The sequence below is a fragment of the Saccopteryx leptura genome, chromosome 5 (assembly GCF_036850995.1).
Source record: "Saccopteryx leptura isolate mSacLep1 chromosome 5, mSacLep1_pri_phased_curated, whole genome shotgun sequence".
Lineage (NCBI taxonomy): Eukaryota > Metazoa > Chordata > Mammalia > Chiroptera > Emballonuridae > Saccopteryx > Saccopteryx leptura.
This window is the reverse complement of record NC_089507.1, coordinates 1,060,726-1,081,269: the sequence shown is the minus strand read 5'-3', so window position 1 is coordinate 1,081,269 and position 20,544 is coordinate 1,060,726. Positions and strand designations below refer to the sequence as shown.

The window sequence follows — 20,544 nt, the reverse complement described above, 5'->3', positions numbered from 1 at the left end:
AAAAGCACAAGTGTTCTGTTTGTGTTGCTTTGTTGACTTTTTGGCTTTTATCATGGCTTCTACACAGAACACTTGCGCTTTTAACAGTCCAAAATGGATGACAGTACAGTGGATTTATGTCCTTTTTCTGAGGCTTAGTTGTGTTTTTTTAAAGATTTCTTTTTTTAAATTTTTTTAAATTTTATTTATTCATTTTAGAGAGGAGAGAGAAAGGGAGAGAGAGAGAGACAGAGAGGGAGAGAGAGAGGAGAGAGAGACAGAGAGAGAAGGTGGGAAGGAGCTGGAAGCATCAACTCCCATATGTGCCTTGACCAGGCAAACCCAGGGTTTCGAACCGGCGACCTCAGCATTTCCAGGTCGACGCTTTATCCACTGCGCCACCACAGGTCAGGCTTAGTTGTGTTTTTATGTTCTAGGTTATGATTTTACAACTATGTTAGGATATGTAAGTGACTTACGCTAGGATGTATTTCGACTTACACCAAAATTCAGGTTACGTCACTGTCATGGGAACGGGAACCCTGCCTGAACCCCAACAAGTGTCAGAGAGACACTTGCTCTTTGCCCTGGGTGTCAGGACAGCCTGTGTAAGATGGCTCACCTGCTCACCACCTGGGCAGCTCTCTGACCGCTGGCTGCCCCCCAGTGCCGCAGCACCCCAAGGGCACCCTGTGGCCAGATCTGGCACTCGCTCTCTAGGCTTCAGAAGGGGCAGAAAGGTACCTGGGGCCCAGGGGAGGCAGGAGGAGTGGCCTCAAGGGACGGTGGGGTCCGGGGATGGAGGGGGGGGCAGGACCTGGACTTGGCCAGAAGAAGAGGTGGTAGGTAGAGAGTCCTCAACAGCCCTGCGGCCCTACACAGGAGAGTGGACAGAGGGGACACAGCCGGAGGGACTCGGAGCGGTTCCAGGGCCTGAGCATCAGCACTGAGGACGTGGGGCCCTGGAGGGAGCTACCCAGGCTGCCACAGACAGGAGCTGAGGCGGGGCTCTTCAGGAGTGCCCCCCACTGGAGCGGCTCTGTCCCTTCTCAGGCATGCTGCCCAGTGCAGACCAACAGTGGACGGCACCCGACAGTCAGCCCGCCTCCTGGGAGTAGCAGATCCGCCACCTGTCTTCATGTGCTTCACACTACAGCATCTGTTTCTACTTCTTCCCTGTGTCCCAGTTTCCAACTAGAAATGTAATAGAGTCACACTCAGCTGTGAGTGATGTGTAAGTGACTAGCAGTTCAAACCTATTCTTAGGTTGCTGCCACACCAGCAGTTCAGAGTTTCACAATGTGATTTCAGGAAGTGTGAAAACCATGGCCGCGACCTAGAAGGACTTAGGAATGCCTGTTCTGAGGTTTCTGAAATTTGAAAACTAAGTCCCCATTGCGACCGAAGACCCCACCAGTGACCTTGACATTACTTAGAAAGCAAAACCAATGCTGCCCGCCTGGCCCGACCTCTGGAAGGGTAGTGCCCACAGCTCTGGGCCAGAGGCTGCATAGCAAATGCAGGCACACCTCCCTAGGGGCAGTCCGGGGCGGGGGGCCTGTGGCCAGAGGCCTGCTCCGGGTCTGGACCCAGCATGGCATCCTGTGGGTTCACTCCCATGGAGATGTGACCTTGCAGCTTGTAAAACAATCCCAGTGCAGCAGCTCAGGCCCCGAAGGGTGGATTTTCCTTCTGTCATGAGAAGTCCAGAGCACCGCCGTTGCTGACTTCGGGCCAGAGGTTCTAGACAGCAGGACCCAGATCCCTCCGTCTCGCTGGCCCTGTCTCTCTTGATGCCATGATGGAAGTGGCTGCTGTAGCTGTCACATACAGGCAAAAGAAGAAACTAGCAATGGTCACAAGGGTATCCGACCCCCAGGCAAGTCAGCCTTGACAGAGCCTTCCTGGAGGTTGGGAGTACACACAGCTCAGGGCCTCCCCATCTGGGAGAGCCTTGGAAATGTTTAGCTATGGACCCAGCCCCATCTCCACCCCACCCAACAGCAAAGAAAGAGGAGGAACAGGTTGGGTAGACCCCCACATCTCTGCTACGAAGTCCTGCGTTCGTCTACAGAAAATGCCCCCACAGTCCGTCTCTGCACTGGGGTTTGCACAGCTGCCCCGGCTCTAGCCTGGGCTCGCCGTCATGGTGATCACTGCCCTGTGGGCCTCACCACACCTCCTGTGTGCAGCCTCCGCTTCCCGGTCAGGCTGGGCTCACAGCTTCACCACGTGGGGCGGTCTGCCCACTGCCCCTTTCTGCACATTCTGTGCCTGCCAGATGGGCAGCGAGGTGACAGGCCTGGGTGTGGCCCAGCCCTCGAAGATCGAAGGCCTACTCCCGGAAACTGCATCCAGATCACACAAAGGGTAGAGCACACAGGATGCTCCCCCCCAGCACACACCATCCTTCCCAGAGGCCTGCAGAGCCTCAAGATCATCCTCTGGGTCACCTGCTTCACACCTCCTCCTCCCTGAGTGCACAGGGAGCCCCTTGCATCTATGCAGAGGGAGCGCGGGCACCAGGCCCAGGGCCACAGCCCAAGGCAGGCATCACCTGCGCCAGGCACACACGCCAACCCAGTTCCCACCTTCTCAAAAGTGTGTGAAGACTAGCTTGTGAGGTCTGGCCGAATCTAGAGGCAGTCCGGGTTCTGTGCAGCTGGCCCCCGGGTGGCCCTGTCGCACCACCCCTACCCTACGCACACTTCTGCACCCGCCACTCTGTCACTTGAATCTAAGCCGTGCTGAGACCCCTGCCCCTGGATGGTGTATTACCCAGGAAACGTGGACTCTCCTTACACAGGCCCTTCTGTACAGCATCTGTCTGTAGCCCGCCTCCGCTCCCTCTCCCTGCCGGGGGAAGGTAGGGACAGGTGCCTCTCTTGAAGGGTGCTGAGGCACTTAGAGAGGGGCTGCAAATGAAGGGTGGGATGTGCTGGGGCTGTCAGAGCACAGAGCCAGGGCGGCATCCCATGCCGGGTCTTACCCCTTGGAGGGAGCTGGAATGAGCGCGGGGGCCCTGTTCATTGTGATGGAGCCCGTGGGGCTCCGCCCCACCCCCAGAGCCCAGCAGAGTAAGGGCAGGTCTTAGGAGCAGGAACAGGCTGCCGTGAGGTGCCCATGCTACAGGCAGCTTCCACACCGGGACAGCACAGGCAGGACCATGCTGTCTTGTGCACATGGCATGGCTCCACACTGAGGGAAGAACTTCTGCAGTCCTGGCCTGGCAGGGGAACTGGGGAGTGAAGATATTTTTGTTTTGTACTCTTGAAGTTTGAATGTACTTTCTAAATTTTATTAAATATTTGACTTCAAAAGTAAAATTAAAAATAAATAAATAAAATTTTAGGCCCTGGCCGGCTAGCTCAGTGGTAGAGCGTCAGCTCAGTGTGTGGAAGTCCCGGGTTCGATTCCTGGCTAGGGCACACAGAAGTGCCCATCTGCTTCTCCACCCTTCCCCCTCTCCTTTCTTTCTATCTCTCTCTTCCCCTCCCGCAGCCAAGGCTCCATGGGAGCAAAGCTAGCCCAGGTTCTGAGGATGACTCCATGGCTTCTGCCTTGGGTGCTAAGAAGAGCTCAGTTGCTGAGCAATGGAGCAACGCCCCAGAGGGGCTGAGCATCACTCCCTAGTGGGCTTGCTGGGTGGATCCCAGTTGGACGCATGCTGAATCTGTCTCTGCCTCCCCGCTTCTCACTTCAGAAAAATACAAAAAACAAAGTAAAATTTTAAAGAAAGGCTTTCTCTCTCCCATCACCTTCCCCTAAGCTAGTGTGCAAAATGGAAGGTGATTCTTGTTTCCCCAGGGTCCCCCGTATTCCTAATTCATCTTCACCCCTCACAGCAGGCCCCACACCCACTGATCAGTGGAGATCCTCCTCTTAAGCCATGTCAGGGCCTCAGGGCCCCCGGTGGTCTCTTCTGCTGCTGCTGCTTGGACTTTCCACCTGCAGTGCCCTGGCCAGGTTCCCTGGGTGGCAGTGGTGCCCTCGGGGCCCTCTGCCTCCCCTCACTGGTCACTTCTACCTGTGCCTCCTCCTTACTGGAGGCTGTCCCTTATGACAATGGGGTGACCCAGATAACAGGCCCCCCAGCTGGGTCCACCCACTCCCCACTGAGTCACATCCTGTGTGACACTGGTGCCAGACCTTGGATGGCAGCCAGCCCCTCTGTGACCCCCCCATGACACCCCCTTGCTGGGCAAACAGAATATGATGTCCTGAGTGCCCCCAGTGTAGACTGACTCCATCCTGGGATGTGTGTCTTTCAGGTTGGTTGCCCAAATTCACGATGAACTGCTGTTTGAAGTGGAAGATTCACAGATTCCTGAGTTTGCAGGTGAGCCCAGAGGGTAACAGAACTCACTATACAAAGAGTTAAAGCGTCTCCCTGTGCCTGGCTGGGAGTGTGCCCTGCCTCCTGCGCTGTGTTATCTGCACCCTGGCCAGCAGCCTTCAAGGAACTCCAGTGCTCTTTTGTGGACTGGGCCTCAGCCGCGGGGGCCCTGGGAAGCTGGGGGCCTCGGCCGCGGGGGCCCTGGGAAGCTGGGGGCAGCAGCGGAGCCTCCAGGCTGGGGGGCAGGGCTGTGGGGGTTGTAGTGAGGGGTTCCGGCTGCTGAGGCCCAGCTCTGTGAGGACTCCAAGCCCGGGGCTCTGCCTTCTCTGAAGGGTGTTCCTGCCAGCTGTCAGCTCTCAGGGGTCCTGGGGCGGGGGGGCAGGTGGAGGAAATCTCCAGCCTGACACAATTGATGGGGCCTTGCCGGAGCGAGCAGGAGGGCAGAGAGCAAGGCAGCCTCTGCCTGTACCTTGGGTATTTCTGTCCAGATCTTTTTATTGAAATGTCAGTTAACTTAGTAGGATGGAATGCAATATCTGTTTAAGAGGCAAATTAACTCAGAAACCCTGAACCAAAAGCTGACCCTGCCCCCACCTGGGGTGCTCCCTTCCCAGGGCCCGAGCATAGTTGCCCCGTGCGAGCGAGGCCTCATGGTGAGGCCAACCCACCAGAGCCACAGCATTGTCCCTACAGACGTCACCATCACCTGGACCTTCCCAGGGACCTGGGCCGGGTGTGCGGGGCCTCCGGCTCTGGTCTGACACCTGCCTGGCCACACCGGGCACTCTGAGGGGTCAGGAGGCCAGCAGCTGAGACCCTGCTGCTGGGGCCTCGGCGCTGCGGGTTCAGGAGGGTCGTCCTCGCCCGTGGGACCCACAGTGGAGATGGCTAAGCGGCCTCGAAGTCTGTGCTGTGGACGTGGCCGTAGGAGCTGGAACCAGCCAGGGAGCCCTGCAGGAAAGGGGTTGGGGGTGGGGGCTGGGCTTCTCAGGGCCCTAACTCTGCCCTGGGGCTCAAACTGCCCCCCCTCCTTTATCCTAGCTCTTGTCAGGTCAACCATGGAGTCCTTGCAGCACGTGAGAGCGTTGGAGCTGCAGCTGCAGGTGAGGGGGCGGGGCGGGGACCAGTCACTCTCACCTAGCGGCTAGAGCCCCTCCCCCGCCCTGTGGGAGAGAGTCCGGGTTCCCCAGGGTGGGAGAGCCAGGACAGGGCATGACCCCAGCCCTGCCCACAGCACCTGAGCCCCAGGCTGCCCTCCCCCACCCGCCCCTCGGGTGACAAGGTGAGAACCACAGTGGGTGTCCTTGGGGGCTTCGGAAACTGAGCCAGGTGTCCCTCCAGGCTTGGCAAGGAATGTTGTCAGACCCCAACCAGGGCTGCCCCTCCCTGCCTCACATGTACCCTAGGACCCGCTGAGCCTGGTCCCAGCCCCTCCTCTGTCTGGGCATCTCTCAGAGGGGCTCCTCAGAGCCAGTGGGGAAGATGGGGGGACAAAAAGGAGGAGGGGGCCCTTGAAGCCCATGCACATCGCCTGGGGCAGGACAGATATGCTTGTCACTGACCCTGCCATTTCGGAGGGGCCACTTTGGCCATTAGGCACCTGGGATCCACCAACGGGAAGGACTGAAGGAAAGGCTGCAAACTTCCCTTACAGCCTCCTTTCCTCTGCAAAGGGCCCTCTTCCCTCCTCCCTCCTCCCTCATCCTTCCTCCCTCCTCCCTCCTCCCTCATCCTTCCTCCCTCCTCCCTCCTCCCTCCTCCCTTCTCCCTTCTCTCTCCTCCCTCCTCCCTCCTCTTCCCTCCTCCCTCCTTTCTCCTCCCTCCTCCCTCATCCTTCCTCCCTCCTCCCTCCTCCCTTCTCCCTCATCCTTCCTCCCTCCTCCCTCCTTCCTCCTCCCTCCTCTTCCCTCCTCCCTCCTCCCTCCTCCCTCATCCTTCCTCCCTCTTCCCTCCTCCCTCCTCCCTCATCCTTCCTCCCTCCTCCCTCCTCCCTCCTCCCTCATCCTTCCTCCATCCTCCCTGCTCCCTCCTCCCTCATCCTTCCTCCCTCCTCCCTCCTTCCTCCTCCCTCATCCTTCCTCCCTCCTCCCTCCTCCCTCCTCCCTCCTCCCTCCTCCCTCATCCTTCCTCCCTCCTCCCTCCTCCCTTCTCCCTCATCCTTCCTCCCTCCTCCCTCCTCCCTCCTCCCTCATCCTTCCTCCCTCCTCCCTCCTCCCTCATCCTTCCTCCATCCTCCCTGCTCCCTCCTCCCTCATCCTTCCTCCCTCCTCCCTCCTTCCTCCTCCCTCATCCTTCCTCCCTCCTCCCTCCTCCCTTCTCCCTCATCCTTCCTCCCTCCTCCCTCCTCCCTCCTCCCTCATCCTTCCTCCCTCCTCCCTCCTCCCTCCTCCCTCCTCCCTCCTCCCTCCTCCCTCATCCTTCCTCCCTCCTCCCTCCTCCCTTCTCCCTCATCCTTCCTCCCTCCTCCCTCCTCCTCCCTCCCTCCTCCCTCATCCTTCCTCCATCCTCCCTCCTCCCTCATCCTTCCTCCCTCCTCCCCCCTCCCTCCTCACTTCTCCTCCCTCCTTCCTCTTCCCTCCTCCTCCTTCCTCCCTCCTCACTTCTCCCTCGTCCTTCCTCCCTCCTCCCTCTTCCCTCCTCACTTCTCCTCCCTCCTTCCTCTTCCCTCCTTCCTCCTCCCTCCTCCCTCCTCCCTCCTCCCTCCTCACTTCTCCTCCCTCCTTCCTCTTCCCTCCTCCTCCTTCCTCACTCCTCCCTTCTCACTCCTTGGGGTTATGGCCACACTCTGTGCCCCCACGGACCCTGCATGGGACCCCTCACCTTGTGCTAGAGGCAGTGGCTTGACGGGGTCAGGGAGCACCAGCATGGGCCCAGGCAGGGTCAGGAATTCCTGGACTCTGGGTGGTTCAGGAGAGGCGTGGGGGGCTTTCCTCCTCTAGAAGCCCAGGACCACTGCCCTGCGCCTGACAGCAGTGGGCCTCACCCACCCTGTTGGGAGGGCGCTGTTAAGCCAGGTTCAAGGCCCTGGTCAAGGGCCCACTCAGGGTCAAGGCCCCAGGGAGGGCTCTCCAACCCCGCTCTCAGGTCTCGGGATCCTCCTTGCCTGGCCCCGCCCCTGCAGGCATGCTCATTGGCACAGAGGCCCTAGCAGATCAGGTGGGGGACTTGACCAAAATCGAGGTATAATGAATGGGAAGGTGACTTTGGTGTGAGCCTGTCTGCCTGTCTCTGTGTGTGTGTGTGTGTGTGCACCTGTCTGTAGCAGCGTTGCTGTGGTTGTGTCCGATCCTGTGTGCCTGTGCACTGTGTCCTGTCGCCTGTGTAGGACCTGGGAGGTGACCAGTAATGACTGGGAAGGGCTGGCCCAGACCTGGTACTCACTTCTGGCTGCCACCCACAGGTGCCCCTGAAGGTGAACCTGAGTGCTGGCCGTTCATGGGGACACTTGGTGCCACTGCAGGAGGCCCTGAACCGTCAGCCACACCCACATCCTGCCGAGTCTCCAAGCAACCAGCAGACTGTGACTGAGCCCCAGGTCAGCACCTGCGCCTGCATTTCTCACCTTCATTTTGTCTGTAGCCCCGGGCACCAGCAGGAGGGCAGAGCTGGTTCCCACCAGCCCATTGGGGTGGCCTTCCCCAAGGTCAGCAACTGGCGGTTTGTACTGGCTGTGGCTAGAACAGGACAGGGCATGGCCCACACAGTCACCCTGTGGGTCATCACCTGGAGTAAATGCCATATACAAAGCTTTCTCATCCCTGTCCGGTGATTTCTTCCACCATGGCCACTGCCCCTAGCCACTTAGCCAGAGCCAGGACTGAGTGCCCCATACCAGCTGGCAGGGGCTCAGTCTCCCCCCGAGCCTCAGGCAGGCCGGTGACCGGACCCTGAAAGCAGGCCAGCTCCCTGACCCCACTCTGTCCTCAAAGACATTCTCACAGACCACCCAGCGCCAAGGCCAGGGCACAGCTGTGCTCCCCAGCAGCCTGGGACAGGAGCACCATTCGCCCCCTTGCACAGTGGAAGGGGAAGTGGAAACTGAGGCACAGAAAAGTTGTATCGCTTGTACAAGCACACCTGGCTAATAAGCGCCCAGCGGGGACTGCAGCCCCGGCTGTGCCCTGTACCTCTGCCCTGCGGCCTCCGTCGCGGCCCCTGGGAATGCGCTCAGGTGACCATTTCCAGACCACCTGGCATCTGGAAGGGCCTCTGCCTTCCCCCTAGCTTCCTGATCTGGACCTGGACCCACACCTGGGTTCCCGTGGCACCTATCTGAGGCAGGGTGGACGTGTTGACAGGCACCCAGGTCAGTTCCAGGTCCAGAGGCTCTCCCACAGGTGCCACGGCTGCTCTGGTTTAAATAGGGAGCAGGTTTTCTGTGCTGCCACCTTTGCAGCGCCCACAGGACGTGGCATCGTGTTCCTCGGGAGACATGAATGCTCATTACCGTTTACCAGGCCCGACCCCACTTTTCTCCTGGCTCCAGGATATTGCCACTGGTCTCACAGGGTGTGCCTGTGATGCATGCGTGTTCGTGGTGGCCAGGCCTCCGGCGGCCTGTCTTTACAGTCACTTCAGAGGCACTGCCGCTGGAGGGCTTCACAATGGATGTTCTGCTCAAAACAAATGACTGGCCTTGGGAACTGATGTCCAAGCATGCCCCATGTCCCCTGGGCCAGCCGGGCCAGAGTGTGGCATGCAGGGACAAAGCCACCTGGCTGGCACATCCCTGTGCTGGGACCTTCAGGCTTCTAGACCCACTGGCACTGCTTTAACTTGGAACATCCCGGAGAAGGGAGCACACCTGACGCTCTCCCGGGGCCGAGGTGCGCATGCTTCGGGAAGGGGGGTGCCGGGAGCCGGGCCAGGGCAGAAGGCCTGCTATGGAAAGGTGCCCGGGCTGGGCTGGCGCAGGCCCCTACCAGTAAGGCGGGAGTGTCCACCCTGAACTCCCCTCACCCCTCCTCATCCTGCTGTCCCACCTGGACCTCCAACCTCACGCCGTTTCCTTCTCTGACAGAGCCCAGACCCCACTGCCCGCCCAAGGGGGCCCAACACCACCTGTGGATACCCAGGCTTGTCGTGGAGCCCCTGGCAGAGGGTGCCGGACAGGGAAAGGGCGTCTCAGCTCAATCGGTCACCCCAGCACCTGGTCCAGCCTCCTGCAGAAGGAGCCCCGTGTCTGCAGAAAATCAGCCCTTCCCAGCCAGCACGGCTGGGATGTCTCAAGGAAGCATAAGAAATGTTTAGTATGAGAAGCAGTCAGTGAACAGCTAAGGTGCCGCAACTATGAGCTGATGTTTCTCATCTCTCTCCCTTCCCATCTCCGTCCCTCTGTATCTCTCTCTCTCGCTCTCAAAAAAAAAGTTTATAAAGAAAGCACAGAGCCCAGTTCCATCAACTCCAATTTTATTGAAAAACAGCAGCATTGGGGGCCGTTCAAGCGGAGGGGCCACACCGCCCCCGACCCCTCCTGCTGCTCACACACCCACAGGAAGCTGGGACCCCTACCCACCCCTGGTCCTGCAGCCTGTCTCCTCTGGAACTTGGCTCGCCACCACTCTGGGCCCTTTAAGGGGCTGTTTTGGCACATGTTGGGGGTCTCAGGAAAGTCATAAACAGTAAACTAGGCACTGTGACAGTTCTGGGCTCCCCTTGACTGAATACATGGTGGCCAAGGTGACTCCACGTCACCAAATCTGGCCTCAGCCACCTTTGCCACATGCCCAGACCCAGGCCGATGCCCACTACCCTCATGTAGGTCCGTCCAGCACCCTCCACTGGGGAAGGAGCCCCACACTCAGGGGTCACGGGGACCCAGGAAGGCCTAGCACAGCGGGAAAGCTCAGGGTACCACCACCATCCCTGCCCAGCACCTGCTGGCCTTCCACCCAGGCTGGAGCAGGGTGCCCTTGGCCACCAGACTCCCTCCTGTCACCACAGACGTGAATATGTGCACACATGCACCCAGGCACACGACACACACGCATGCATAGCACACACACGCTCATGTGCACATACACACACACAGGCACACCCCTTCTTCAAAATGGCTAATTATTGCTGTTAAAAAAAAAAAAAGAAAGAAAGAAAGAAATACATCCAACAGTGGTAGGTCGGCCCACCCTCCTACCCCCCAGTCCTCACCATCACTGGGAAAATGTTGTCAGCACCAAAGAGCAAGGACATTCCAGGATCTGTCCCCTTTCCCCAGCCCGGACCACACACCCCAAAGCCCCCAGGCAGAGCGCCACCAGCACAGAACACAGGCCCAGAACCGAACCCGATTCACAGAAGCGGCTGCCACACACACGGTCGCGGTGCCGCCCACCTGGCTGGACACTGATAGGAAGGTCACCCCTGTGGGTGCTGTCGAGCCCCTAAACCAGCTTGGGGGAAATGCCAGCCACCCCCAGAGCAGGTAGGAGCAGGCTCTTGCATTGCCAGTGTGCCCCTCAGAGGCCAGAGCCAGGCTCTGTGACCCAGAGAGGCTCCCACACATTTGCCAGATGCCTGAAGAAGCCACCTGGGCCTTCTCTAAGGAAAGATACCCAGAGCAGGCAGGGGGACCGCCCAAGAACCTCACAGCCTCAGGCCACCTAAACCACAGGGCCTCCCAGCCTAAACCTTCCCCCAAGGCAAGCCCCCAACCCACTCAGGGCAGGCTGGCTCCATCCCTCCACCCAAGGGCAGCAGTGGGAGGCCAAGCCAGACATGGATCGGGGTAAAGAGTGGGAGACATCGCCATGGCCCTTCCCTGGCCCTGACCACACGGCTGGCCTTGGCACGTACAGACCAGCAACCCTGGAGAGCCAAGGATTTGCAGAGCCTCTACTGGGCAGTGGGACCTGCCCCTGGAAATGGCCCCCAGCCCCATGCCAGGATCCTGGTGGCACTGGGCCAGGCGCTGGAGTCCTAAGCTGTCCTGGATCCCGCTGCCTTGAGTTGCCTTAGAACGAAGACATTCCAGAAGATTCCACTTCCTGCTCTCTGCTCCAAAAACAGAGGCTTCTGAACAGACAACAGAAGTCCTGGGAGCCCTGACCCCTGAGCACAGATACCTGGCCCATCAGGCAGCCATTGGAGAGGACCAGGAGGCCAGCAGGGAGGAAGGGGCCCAGGGCCAGCCAACTGAGAGAAGCTGCCCAGACATATCACTGAGCAGGACCCCAGGAGGACGCTTCACAGAGGTAGAAGAAGTAACATCAGAATTTCTACAAACGTATAAAATTCACATCTCAGTGCATGTTTATGGACTTCCAATCTGTAGGGAAGCATGTGGCCAGGGGCACCACCCCCACCAGGGTGCCCAGCCTCTGGGGGGGGGATCCGCCCCTGGTGGCCTTCGGGGTCTGCCGAACGGCATCCTGTCCTGGGCATAGAGCATGCTCAGCCTGGTGGGCACACAGGTGCCCTGCCCACCTCGGTGGCTGGGTATCAGGGTTCCAGACATGTGGCCAACCTGCGACATACTCCTGGCACCTCTCTCAAGTCCTGGCAGCCACAAAGGGCAGTCAAGAAAGGTCAAGAGTCCAAGCAGCATCCCCTCCCTCTGGGCCATCTGATTGGGGAAAGCGCAGCAGCCCACCCAGCCCACAGACCCCTCCTGCACAGACGGAGATGGCCACACCACTACCCAGAACCAGAACCAGAACCAGCAAGGTGCTTTGGTCGTGTCAGCCAGACACGGGCAGCCCTGGGGCCTCAGGCTCTGCCCCAGCCTGTGGGCCCCAGCAGCCTCCTGGCCCCTGTCCACCCCCACCCCAGGGACCGGAGGCTCTGAAGGCACAGGGTCAGAGGAAGCAGACGGTATCCCCGAGCCACCCCAACGTGACCCACCGTGCTGGCCACGAGGCCACTGCCTGCCCGCCCCGCCCCGCCCCGCCAGGGCCCTGACCACTGAGGCTGCCCCAAGCCAAAACCAAACCAAACAGAAAGGAAAAAGGCACAGCTGTTAGTTTCCATTTTGCTAAAACACTTTACGTCTGTCTGTATAATCCAGGTTAACAAAATGTTAAGAGCTGCAAGAAAATAGGGTGCCGATTTCTGTACAGTCTACAAAACCGCCATCGCCGAGCGGGGCCCGGGCGCCACCAGGGGTATGTACAGGGGAGGGGTCTGTACAGGGTCTGCTAACGTCTCACTGCCGACAGCACACAGGCTCCTCGGGGAACGGGGCATTCTGCTCACTTGCTAATTTCCGAAGTGCCGTTTCGGAACGTCCCCTCCACGGTCCCGTACGTGGAACCTGGTTCAGTGGTCCATTGCACCTGCCACTCCGCCCTCCTCCGAACCCCCGCATGAAGGGGTCTCAGTGGCCAGGTCCAGGCTCACAGCTGGACATGCAGCCACTGACAGCTACCACCTGCCTGCCCTAGTCTGTGCCACCCACGCCCGACAGCGCCAGCCTCTGACCTCAGGGAGAGGCTGAGCACGCAGCCAGGCCCCAGCCATGGTGGACAGCGAGGCCCACTGGCCCCATCAGGGCTGGACGGAGCAGCCCACAGCCTCCTCACAAACCAGGAATGCTCTTTAGGGGAAATGATACTAAATCAGGGTCTCCCTCCAGATTCCAAACTTTGAAACCCTCCACCCCTCCCCCACCCCGGCCCCCACCCCCACCAAACTGGGCCAGAAATAATGCATCTTTGACCACACAGGTGTGTGTGTTTGTGTGTGTGTGTGTGTGAAGGTATCAACTACCGTTTTGTCCCAAGAATTAAAGACATGCAGAGTGCTATTCTTTCTAAATAACTTATTAAAAAAAAATAGGTCAGTTTCAGGCTGGGAGAAGCTGTGGGCTTGGTGGTGGTGGCAGCGGCCAGGGTTAGTAAGATTCACAGGGCAGAGCCCATGAGCTGTGAGGCAGGGAAGCCCCGGAGAGAGCTGGGAGAGACCACCATGATCTAGCTTGCGTGGAGAAGAGGCCTCCCCAACCTGCTCTCCAGAAGGACCCTCCTGACGGAGGCTGTGCAGCAGGTTGCTATGGGAACCACACCTGGGTGATGACGCCAATCAGAAAAGCCCTGGGCAGAGGAGGGGTGGGAACCAAAAGGAAAGAAGGCGATTGGATGTTCAAAGCAAAGCTGAACCGGGTGAAGCAAGGGGCTGGCGAGACTGACCCTCTGGAGAGCAGGTGGCTGCCCGGGGCTAGCTCAGGGCTGGGCACTTCCCAGTCTGGACCCAGTGGGCAGGGCAGCAGGGTGGGAGCAGTGGGCATGCAGCATGCTGCAGCCAGGCCACGTGCTCAGCATGCACAGAGCAGAGTGGCCGGCTGGCTCAGCAGACCATGCCTCCTGGGGACCCACGGCTGAGCCAGAACCTGGCCAGTGGCCAGGGGTCTGCTGGACAGGGGTCTCACTGCAGAGGTTCTGTGCTCGGTGGGCAAGGCTGGGCCTGTCCCCATGGCCTTGGGCCAGAAGCCCTGCAAGCCAGGGCCAGGCAGCTGTGTGGGCATGTGGTGGTCCATGCTGTCACTCTTCAGGCTGTGGTCCCAGCAGGCTGGGGAGGACAAGGGACCATGGCTGCAAACAACCCACCCCCTGTAAGTATCATGGATGAGCAACAGGCCTGCCCCCCCCAGAACCAGCCAGAGAACCACATGATGTTAAAAAAGGAAAAACCCAACAGAAACGCCGAGGTGAGCGTCTGAAAGCAGGCCTGGGCAGCGGGCAGGTGGGCGCAGGCGAACGGGGCAGCCGGGCAGCGGGCAGATAGTGGACAGTGGTCACTCCTCACGCAGCTGCAGGCGGTAGCGGTGGTAGCGGACCTGGAAGAAGAGGCGCTCGGCCAGCGAGAGGGTCATGCCGGGCAGCACGTAGTGGTCACTGGAGCCCATGTGTCTGAAGCCCAGCGACTCGTAGAGCTTGTGGGCAGCCACCTTGACCGCTGTCGTGCCCAACACCACCGCGGAGTAGTTGTGCACCAGAGCGAACTCCAGCACCTTGCGACCCAGCGCCTTGGCAATGCCCTTGCCACGGAAGCGTGAGTCCACGGACATGCGCAGCAGCTCCACGGTGTTGTCCGCCTCGTGGGCCCGCGCTGCCACGATGCCCACCACATTGCCATCCAGCACGGCCACCCAGAAGCAGGAGCCTGTGGGAGACAGGGCAGTCAGGGCCGCTGGCTCTGCTGTGTGACCCAGCTGGCCTTGAGCCCTGGTGGCCCAGAGCGGCTTCTGGCCTTGGGCCCGAGTCCTTCCACCCCCCTTCCCGTACTAAGAGGGTGGGCAGGCCCCTCTCCTGCCCAGCAACCCCCAGATCAAATGAGTGGGCAGCCAACCACAGATGGCCACAGAGACCAGGGGTATAGCTAACCTCCCCTGGCTCCCAGCCACTGGGAGCCCACCACACTCGTCCCCATGGGTCCATTGTCCGGGAGCTAGAGAGGGGAGCGTCTGGCAGGTCCCCTGTAATGGGTGCAGAGAGGGGTCTGGGAGGACAGGCCAGGGCGGCAGGACCACCTCTGGGAACCACAACCCTGGGGCCCTCAGGGGATTTTAGGGACCTGTGACCATGCCAACCCTTTGGCCTCCACTCTCCTGGGCCAGGGGCTGCTAGGCTTGGGAGCCCCACGGCTTCTGACAGGCTCAGGGGAAGGTCTGTGGATACTTGAGAAATCCAAGTGGGGAGTCCAAGATGGCCAGAGGCACTGTCCCCCACTGACCCTGGCCTCTCCTAGGCAGCCAGCCCAGCGCCCCGCAGCCACGGACTGTTCCCTTCACAGCCCTCTGCAGGGCAGGAAGGGGGTGAGGAAGCCTCAGAGGAACAGGCAGAGGGGATGAAGGACAGAGGACAGAGAACTGCAGGGCACAGACCACTGGAAGGACCTGGTGACCTCTGGAGAGCAAGGGTGCAGGGGCTATAGGAGGCAAGGGGGCGGGGGGTGCCCACTTTGAGATCGGCCTGAACATACCCTGCCCATGGCCACTCCAGCCCCCATCCCTGAGTCCTCCCACCCCAACCTCTACCCTTGAGTGGCCATATTCTTCCCTTTGTAAGTTCTGCACCTGAGCCCTGCCTGGAAAAGACTCCTCCTTCCTGCACCAGCCCCCAGGGGTGCCCCACTGTCCTGTCTGCCCACAGTTCCCCATCAGCCCATCAGGTCAACCTGCAAGGTCTCCGGTCTCCTTCACTGCCACACTCTGAGACCTGACATGTGGCCGAGCTCAGGAATGGCTGAGCAGGATGCAGAAAGCACACTACCCTAACTGCCCACCTGCTGGCCTATCCACCCACCCACAGGTCAGGACAGTTCTGGGAGTCTTGCCCCTCCCCACACCTCAGTTTCCGCAGCTCCCATGAATCCATCGTGGTCCTGTCAGCTGCTGTCCGGCCTCTCGGCCCCCATGGGGTCTTCCCGCACACCCACCAAATGTCTCAGGAGGGGAGGGCCCCACTCCCCACGTCACATCCAGGGGGCCTCATGCCATACCTGACCCCCAACCCAAGCTCCCTTCAGCTTTTGTGGCATGGGTCCTGGCACAAACCACGTGGATCTCACACCCTTCTGGCCCCTTCTATCCTGGGTAGAGCCAGGCTGAAGGTAGGGCTCCCTGAGGCTGATAAGATGTTTTGTTTAGGCTTGGGTAAGGGTCAAGGATAACCAAAGGTGCCCAAGGCTGGCTGGCGGGTCAGGGGTTGGTGTGGAACCAGCCACTACAGAAAGGGCTGGCTCAGTCAGAGTAGGTGGGCACAGGAGCTGGCAGTGCCAGGAGAGGTCACCCCTACTCTGGGACACCTTGCCTCTCTTATCCCTTCCTATCCTTCCTGGCTCTTGCTAAACCCCAACCAACTGTTTGGGTCCATCCTGGCCCCTCTCATCAGCCCAGGGACCCTCAGCACCAGGTGAGATCCTCATACCCCAGAAGGCCAAGATGGAGTCTCTGTCCTGCTCCTGGCATGAAGATCAGGGGCCCTGCCTCCCAAGACCCAGCCTGGAGTGAGACCCTCTAGTTCATTAAGTGGCCCAGAGACCAGAAGTAGAGACCAAAACTTGAGACCTCTGCTCTACCAGGGTCCCTGCCCTACCCAGGGGGACTCCTGCCCCCCCCCCTCAGTCCTCCCTCAGCCACAGGGTCTTCTGTGCCTGCCCCCCACCCAGGGCCCTGGCACTGTGGGCCAGCCCAGGATCCAACAAAGCACCAACAAGCGCCTTGAACCAGACAGGACCAACGAGAGGTAAGAGACCCCACCCTCAGTGAGTGCCAAGGAAAGGGCATCTGGCAGCGTGAAGAGCAGGCCCAGGGCCGGCTCAGACCACTGAGCACCCTGCTTTCAGAGGACGAAAGACAGAGGCCCAGGGCCAGGCAGGCCCATGCTGGACACCAGAGGACCTTGGTTTAGCACCAAGGACTTATTAGCTCTGCCCACCAGCCTCTGCCAGCCCACTGCACCCTCAACTCTTGACCAGAGCGCCCTCAGTCACCCAGAAGTCTGGTCACGGGGCCCAATCTTACCTGGCCCTCACCCCAGGCCTAGCCTGAGGCCGTTGGGGTGCGGGCAGCTCTGCCAGAGGGGGAGTCTAGAGGAGGCCAGGAGGAACAAAGAGGAAGAGGAGAAGGCTGGAGACCCCGGGGACTCACCGGGGGGCTTCATGTAGTACTGCTCGATGTCGGCCATGTCCGTGTGCAGGGCGCAGTCCAGGTAGGCGAGGACCACCTTCCGGCTGTAGTAATAGCGCAGACACAGCAGCCCAGCCGGCACCAGGCACGTCAGCAGCAGCGAGCGAGTGAGGGCAAAACAGAGCACTGTGGGGAGAGGGGACGCAGTGAGGACACGGGAGGGGAGCACGGAGGGGACGCAGAGGAGGGAGGACATGGGAGGACATGGGAAGAAGTACAGCCGAGGACACGGGGGAGCACTGTGGGCACCGAGATGGAGCACGGAGAGGACACAGAGGAGGGAGGACACAGCCAGGACAGGGGAAGGAGTACGGCCGAGGACACGGGGGAGCACTGTGGGCACAGCCCTGCCACCCCAGGAGACGGGCAGCAGGCAGCCACACACTGCACTCATCCCACTGGGGGCACACCAAGAGAAGACACCATGCCAAAAATGTCGTGTTCTCTCCGGAGCAGTGGGTCCTCTTAGCTGCTCCTTCCACTTTTCCCTATCATCAAACTTTCCACTAGAAGGCCACACTACCTTTAGAGCCTGACATCACAGGATGTCTAAACGTCCTGAAGACAGCAGTGCCTCTGGGCGGGCTGTCCGCAATGGCTGGCCTGCGGAGTGACCCTCACCCACCACCCATATGGTTCCCCCAGCTGGGAAAGGGGCTTTGTCCAGATTGTTTCCTGCTCTGGCTTGGGAGAAAGCCAACGAGCTGCCAGGCCAGGCTCCTGCCGGCCATCTCACTCCGATTAGGAAGGGGGGGGGGGGGCTTGGCACCTTCTAGGCAAAGGCCTCAGGTGCACATTGTCAGGGCCCCAGCTGAGAGCCCTCCCTGGGCCAGCCCCTGGGTTGTGAGGGCGGGGACGAGGTTGCTCCAGCCCTAAGCTGCCAGGAGGCAGGTGTGTCTGCAGTGAAAGTTGTTTCTACTGCATGACCTTGGGAGAGTCGCACCCCACCCCCAAGCCTCAAGTTCCTCATCTGTAAAATGGGGAGAAGCACGGTTTCGGGGGGGGGGGGGGAGGAAGGGCTCAACGCCCCTGCGAGGCTGCCCACCCTGTGGGCCCACGCCCCTTCCCCCGCGCTCTGCGTCCTAGGTGCACACCCTCCCCGGCACCCCGGGAGCTGGCCGTCTTCCCCTCATAAATTAGCACTTGGAGCCGCCGAGGCAGCCTCCCCCGCCCCGCGAATTTATATATAGTTACACTCGGCAGGCGCGGAGCCTCAGCCTCTGCGCTACCTGCCGTCACCGCCCCCACCCGGATGACCCGAGAGGGGACGGAGAGGAGGGGACGGAGAGGTGGGGACAGAGATGGAGACCCCGGCTCTGCCCCGCCCGCAGTCCCTGCCCAGCCCGCGCTTGTTCCCACGCCCCCGCCCGGGGCGCCTTGGCCGGGAGCCCGGTCGGCCCCACCGCGGGAGGCCACCTAGCCCGGCCGCCGCAGAGAGAGGGGTCGCGCGGGTGCGTGTCCGCGCGTGTGCGAAGGGGCGGTCGGCTCCGCTTCCCTCCGGGCTGAGTCCTGGGCAGAGGCGCTGCCTTGGCTGGCCAGAGATGGGGCGAGCTGGGCAGGGGGGGAGTCCTGCGCGAGTGTCCCCAGAGGGGCCGGGCAGGCGGGCGCGGACTGCGGCAGGTCCTCGCGCACTGACCGGCCAGCAGGGCGTAGAGCAGCTGCGTGCGCGGGTGCTGCCGCAGGCCGCGGAAGGCCGTGTTGGGGATGCGCTCCATGATGCCGTCGTAGAAGATGCGGCGCGCCGCCTCCTGCTCGGCCGCGCGGAACTCGCGGATGTACACGCCGCGCCCCTCTGGGGGATCTGCGCCCTCCGCGCCGCCCAAGGGCTGGGGTTCGGGTGGAGGCGCGGCGGGCAGCGGGGGCCACATGGCGCCGGCGGCAGCGAGCAGCGCATCCTTCTTGGCCCCCGGTAGCGCCTCATGGTCCTCGGCGGCCACGATCTTCGTCTCGCAGACCATGTCGGGAGGCTCACAATGCATGCACCCGGCCGGGTGGCGCAGCGCGGGGACACGGGCCGGGCTGTGGGCGGGCACAGCCCGGGCCCAGGGCAAGGGCGCGGCGCCCTCGGACCCGCGGCGGCGGCAGCGGCTTAGGGGCGCGGGGCGGAGGCGGCGGGCGGCCGGGGCGCGCGCTGGGAGCTGCGCCGCATTTTGGAGAAGTATTTATAATGCAGCGGCGCCGGTGCAGTCGCGGCGCCCGGGGTCCCGCAGGGTCCTAGCGTCCACTGCATTGGCTGCCGAGGGTCACCATGTGATCTCGGGGGTGGGAGCAGACGCCGCCTCCGCGCCCGCCCTGTGGCACACTTGGGCGCTGCGGCGCGGCCGGGCGCGGGCGGCCGGCGGGGATGCGCCCGGGCGTGGGCGGTACAGGCGACCTGGGGCGCGACGGAGCGACCGAGCCCCCAGGGTGGCTGGGAACGAACGAGCGTGCGGCCGGGGTTCCCGGCTCGGAAGGCGCACTCCGTGGGGCTCCGGACAGGGCGCCTCTCGCCAGGGCCTGGCACCCGCGCGCCGCCGCCGTTCAGCGCGGACCTGGAAGTGGCGGGATCGGGGACCAGGCCTCCGGAGCCCGCAGCGCCGCGTCCTCCTCGTCCTCTTCAGCCGCTGGGCGCAGTCATGAAAGCACCTCCATCTCCCGCCCCATTGTCTGAACGCGGCGCCCAGTGGGGCCCTGGGAGGGGGCACCCCGGCTTCCCCGGTTGGCGCCCCCGAGAACGTGCGCCCGGGGCCTCACCGACTGGAGGCGCGGGGACGCAATCAAAGGAGGGTCCGAAGTCCGCGTCGCGCAGCGCAGCACCCCCTCTCTCAGACACAAAATATCCGTAGCAGGCAGCGGGGAGGGTAGGTGCGGGGGCCCGCAGGACCCCTCCCGGCCCGGCCCCCGCCTTCCGCGGCCCGCGCATGCGCCCTACAATCTCGGTGCAGGTGCAGTGGGGGCTCCGTCGGAGTTCTCCTGGTCCCCGAGCGTCCGACCCGCCGACGCTGCGGGCCAGGGGTGAGGGTGGAGGTGAGTGAGAGACAGGTAGTCCCAGACCCCCCCCCCATCACTTTATGAACCCAGCCTCCTGCAGCTCTGCATCCTATTCTGCTCATCGCCCCTCGTTCCCCGGGAGGTGACTTCACAGGGCAGCCTGGATCTGAGTTCCCCGTACCCGCGCTGGTGGAAACGAGGCCTAGGAGTCCAGGCCTGACGACCCTCAGCCCGCTTTGTGGCCCAGCGAGGCGGCTACCGTCACCCAGAGGCCAGATGGGGACGACCCCATGCCGACATCTGCCAGGGGATCCAGGCAGAGTAGGGAGGGGGGGGGGCCCAGACCGAGGAACTGAACTAGTTCCATAGCCAGGGCTGCTGTGGGGAAGGGGACAGCCATGCTGGGAAGTCAGCCAAACACCATGTTTCTGAGATGCCAGAATTTGCCTGGGACCTGGCCGTGACCTTCCAGATGATTAGAAGTCGAATCACGAAAAAATCTCAAAGGAACTCAGGGATCCATTCAGAACGCCCTGCAATCGCTGCCAATGCAGACAGACGTTGACCAGCCGCAGTGGGACCAGTCTCAACAGTGTCCTGAGGTTGGCCAGGTGGGTGGGAGGAAGTGTCACAGCCA

At 61.5% G+C, this 20,544-nt stretch overlaps 2 protein-coding genes across 6 annotated transcripts in view; one reads left to right on the top strand and one right to left on the bottom strand.

The window, feature by feature from the left end:
- POLN (DNA polymerase nu) overlaps positions 1–11,881 on the top strand; it is a 140,880-nt gene extending 128,999 nt beyond the window's left edge. For 2 of the 5 annotated variants that reach the window (XM_066384779.1, XM_066384776.1), the window contains exons 22-23: positions 4,251–4,318; positions 7,716–7,963. In XM_066384779.1, coding sequence (XP_066240876.1) covers positions 4,251–4,318; positions 7,716–7,843 — 196 coding nt within the window. In that variant the 3' untranslated portion in view covers positions 7,844–7,963. Of the gene's footprint in view, positions 1–4,250; positions 4,319–5,356; positions 5,419–7,715; positions 7,964–8,539; positions 8,569–9,335 lie in introns of those variants that run through there. The other 3 variants (XM_066384780.1, XM_066384777.1, XM_066384778.1) reach the window with 3 other exon arrangements.
- A 1,056-nt stretch (positions 11,882–12,937) lies between these two features.
- Positions 12,938–19,727, bottom strand: NAT8L (N-acetyltransferase 8 like). The gene is made up of 3 exons (XM_066384788.1): positions 18,574–19,727; positions 16,899–17,063; positions 12,938–14,410 (listed from the first exon to the last, which is right to left on the bottom strand). The coding sequence occupies exons 1-3, from the start codon at positions 18,914–18,916 to the stop codon at positions 14,043–14,045; spliced, it is 876 nt and encodes a 291-aa protein (XP_066240885.1). The 5' UTR covers positions 18,917–19,727; the 3' UTR covers positions 12,938–14,042.
- Between the last annotated feature and the right edge of the window lie 817 nt (positions 19,728–20,544).

Bases quoted from the DNA above. Each gene is read 5' to 3' on its own strand.
- NAT8L (XM_066384788.1), bottom strand. From the start codon at position 18,916: ATGCATTGTGAGCCTCCCGACATGGTCTGCGAGACGAAGATCGTGGCC. The intron at 17,064-18,573 runs GTCAGTGCGCGA...CTCTCCCCACAG, and splicing joins GCTCTACGCCCTGCTGGCCG to TGCTCTGTTTTGCCCTCACT. The intron at 14,411-16,898 runs GTGAGTCCCCGG...TGTCTCCCACAG, and splicing joins GTACTACATGAAGCCCCCCG to GCTCCTGCTTCTGGGTGGCC.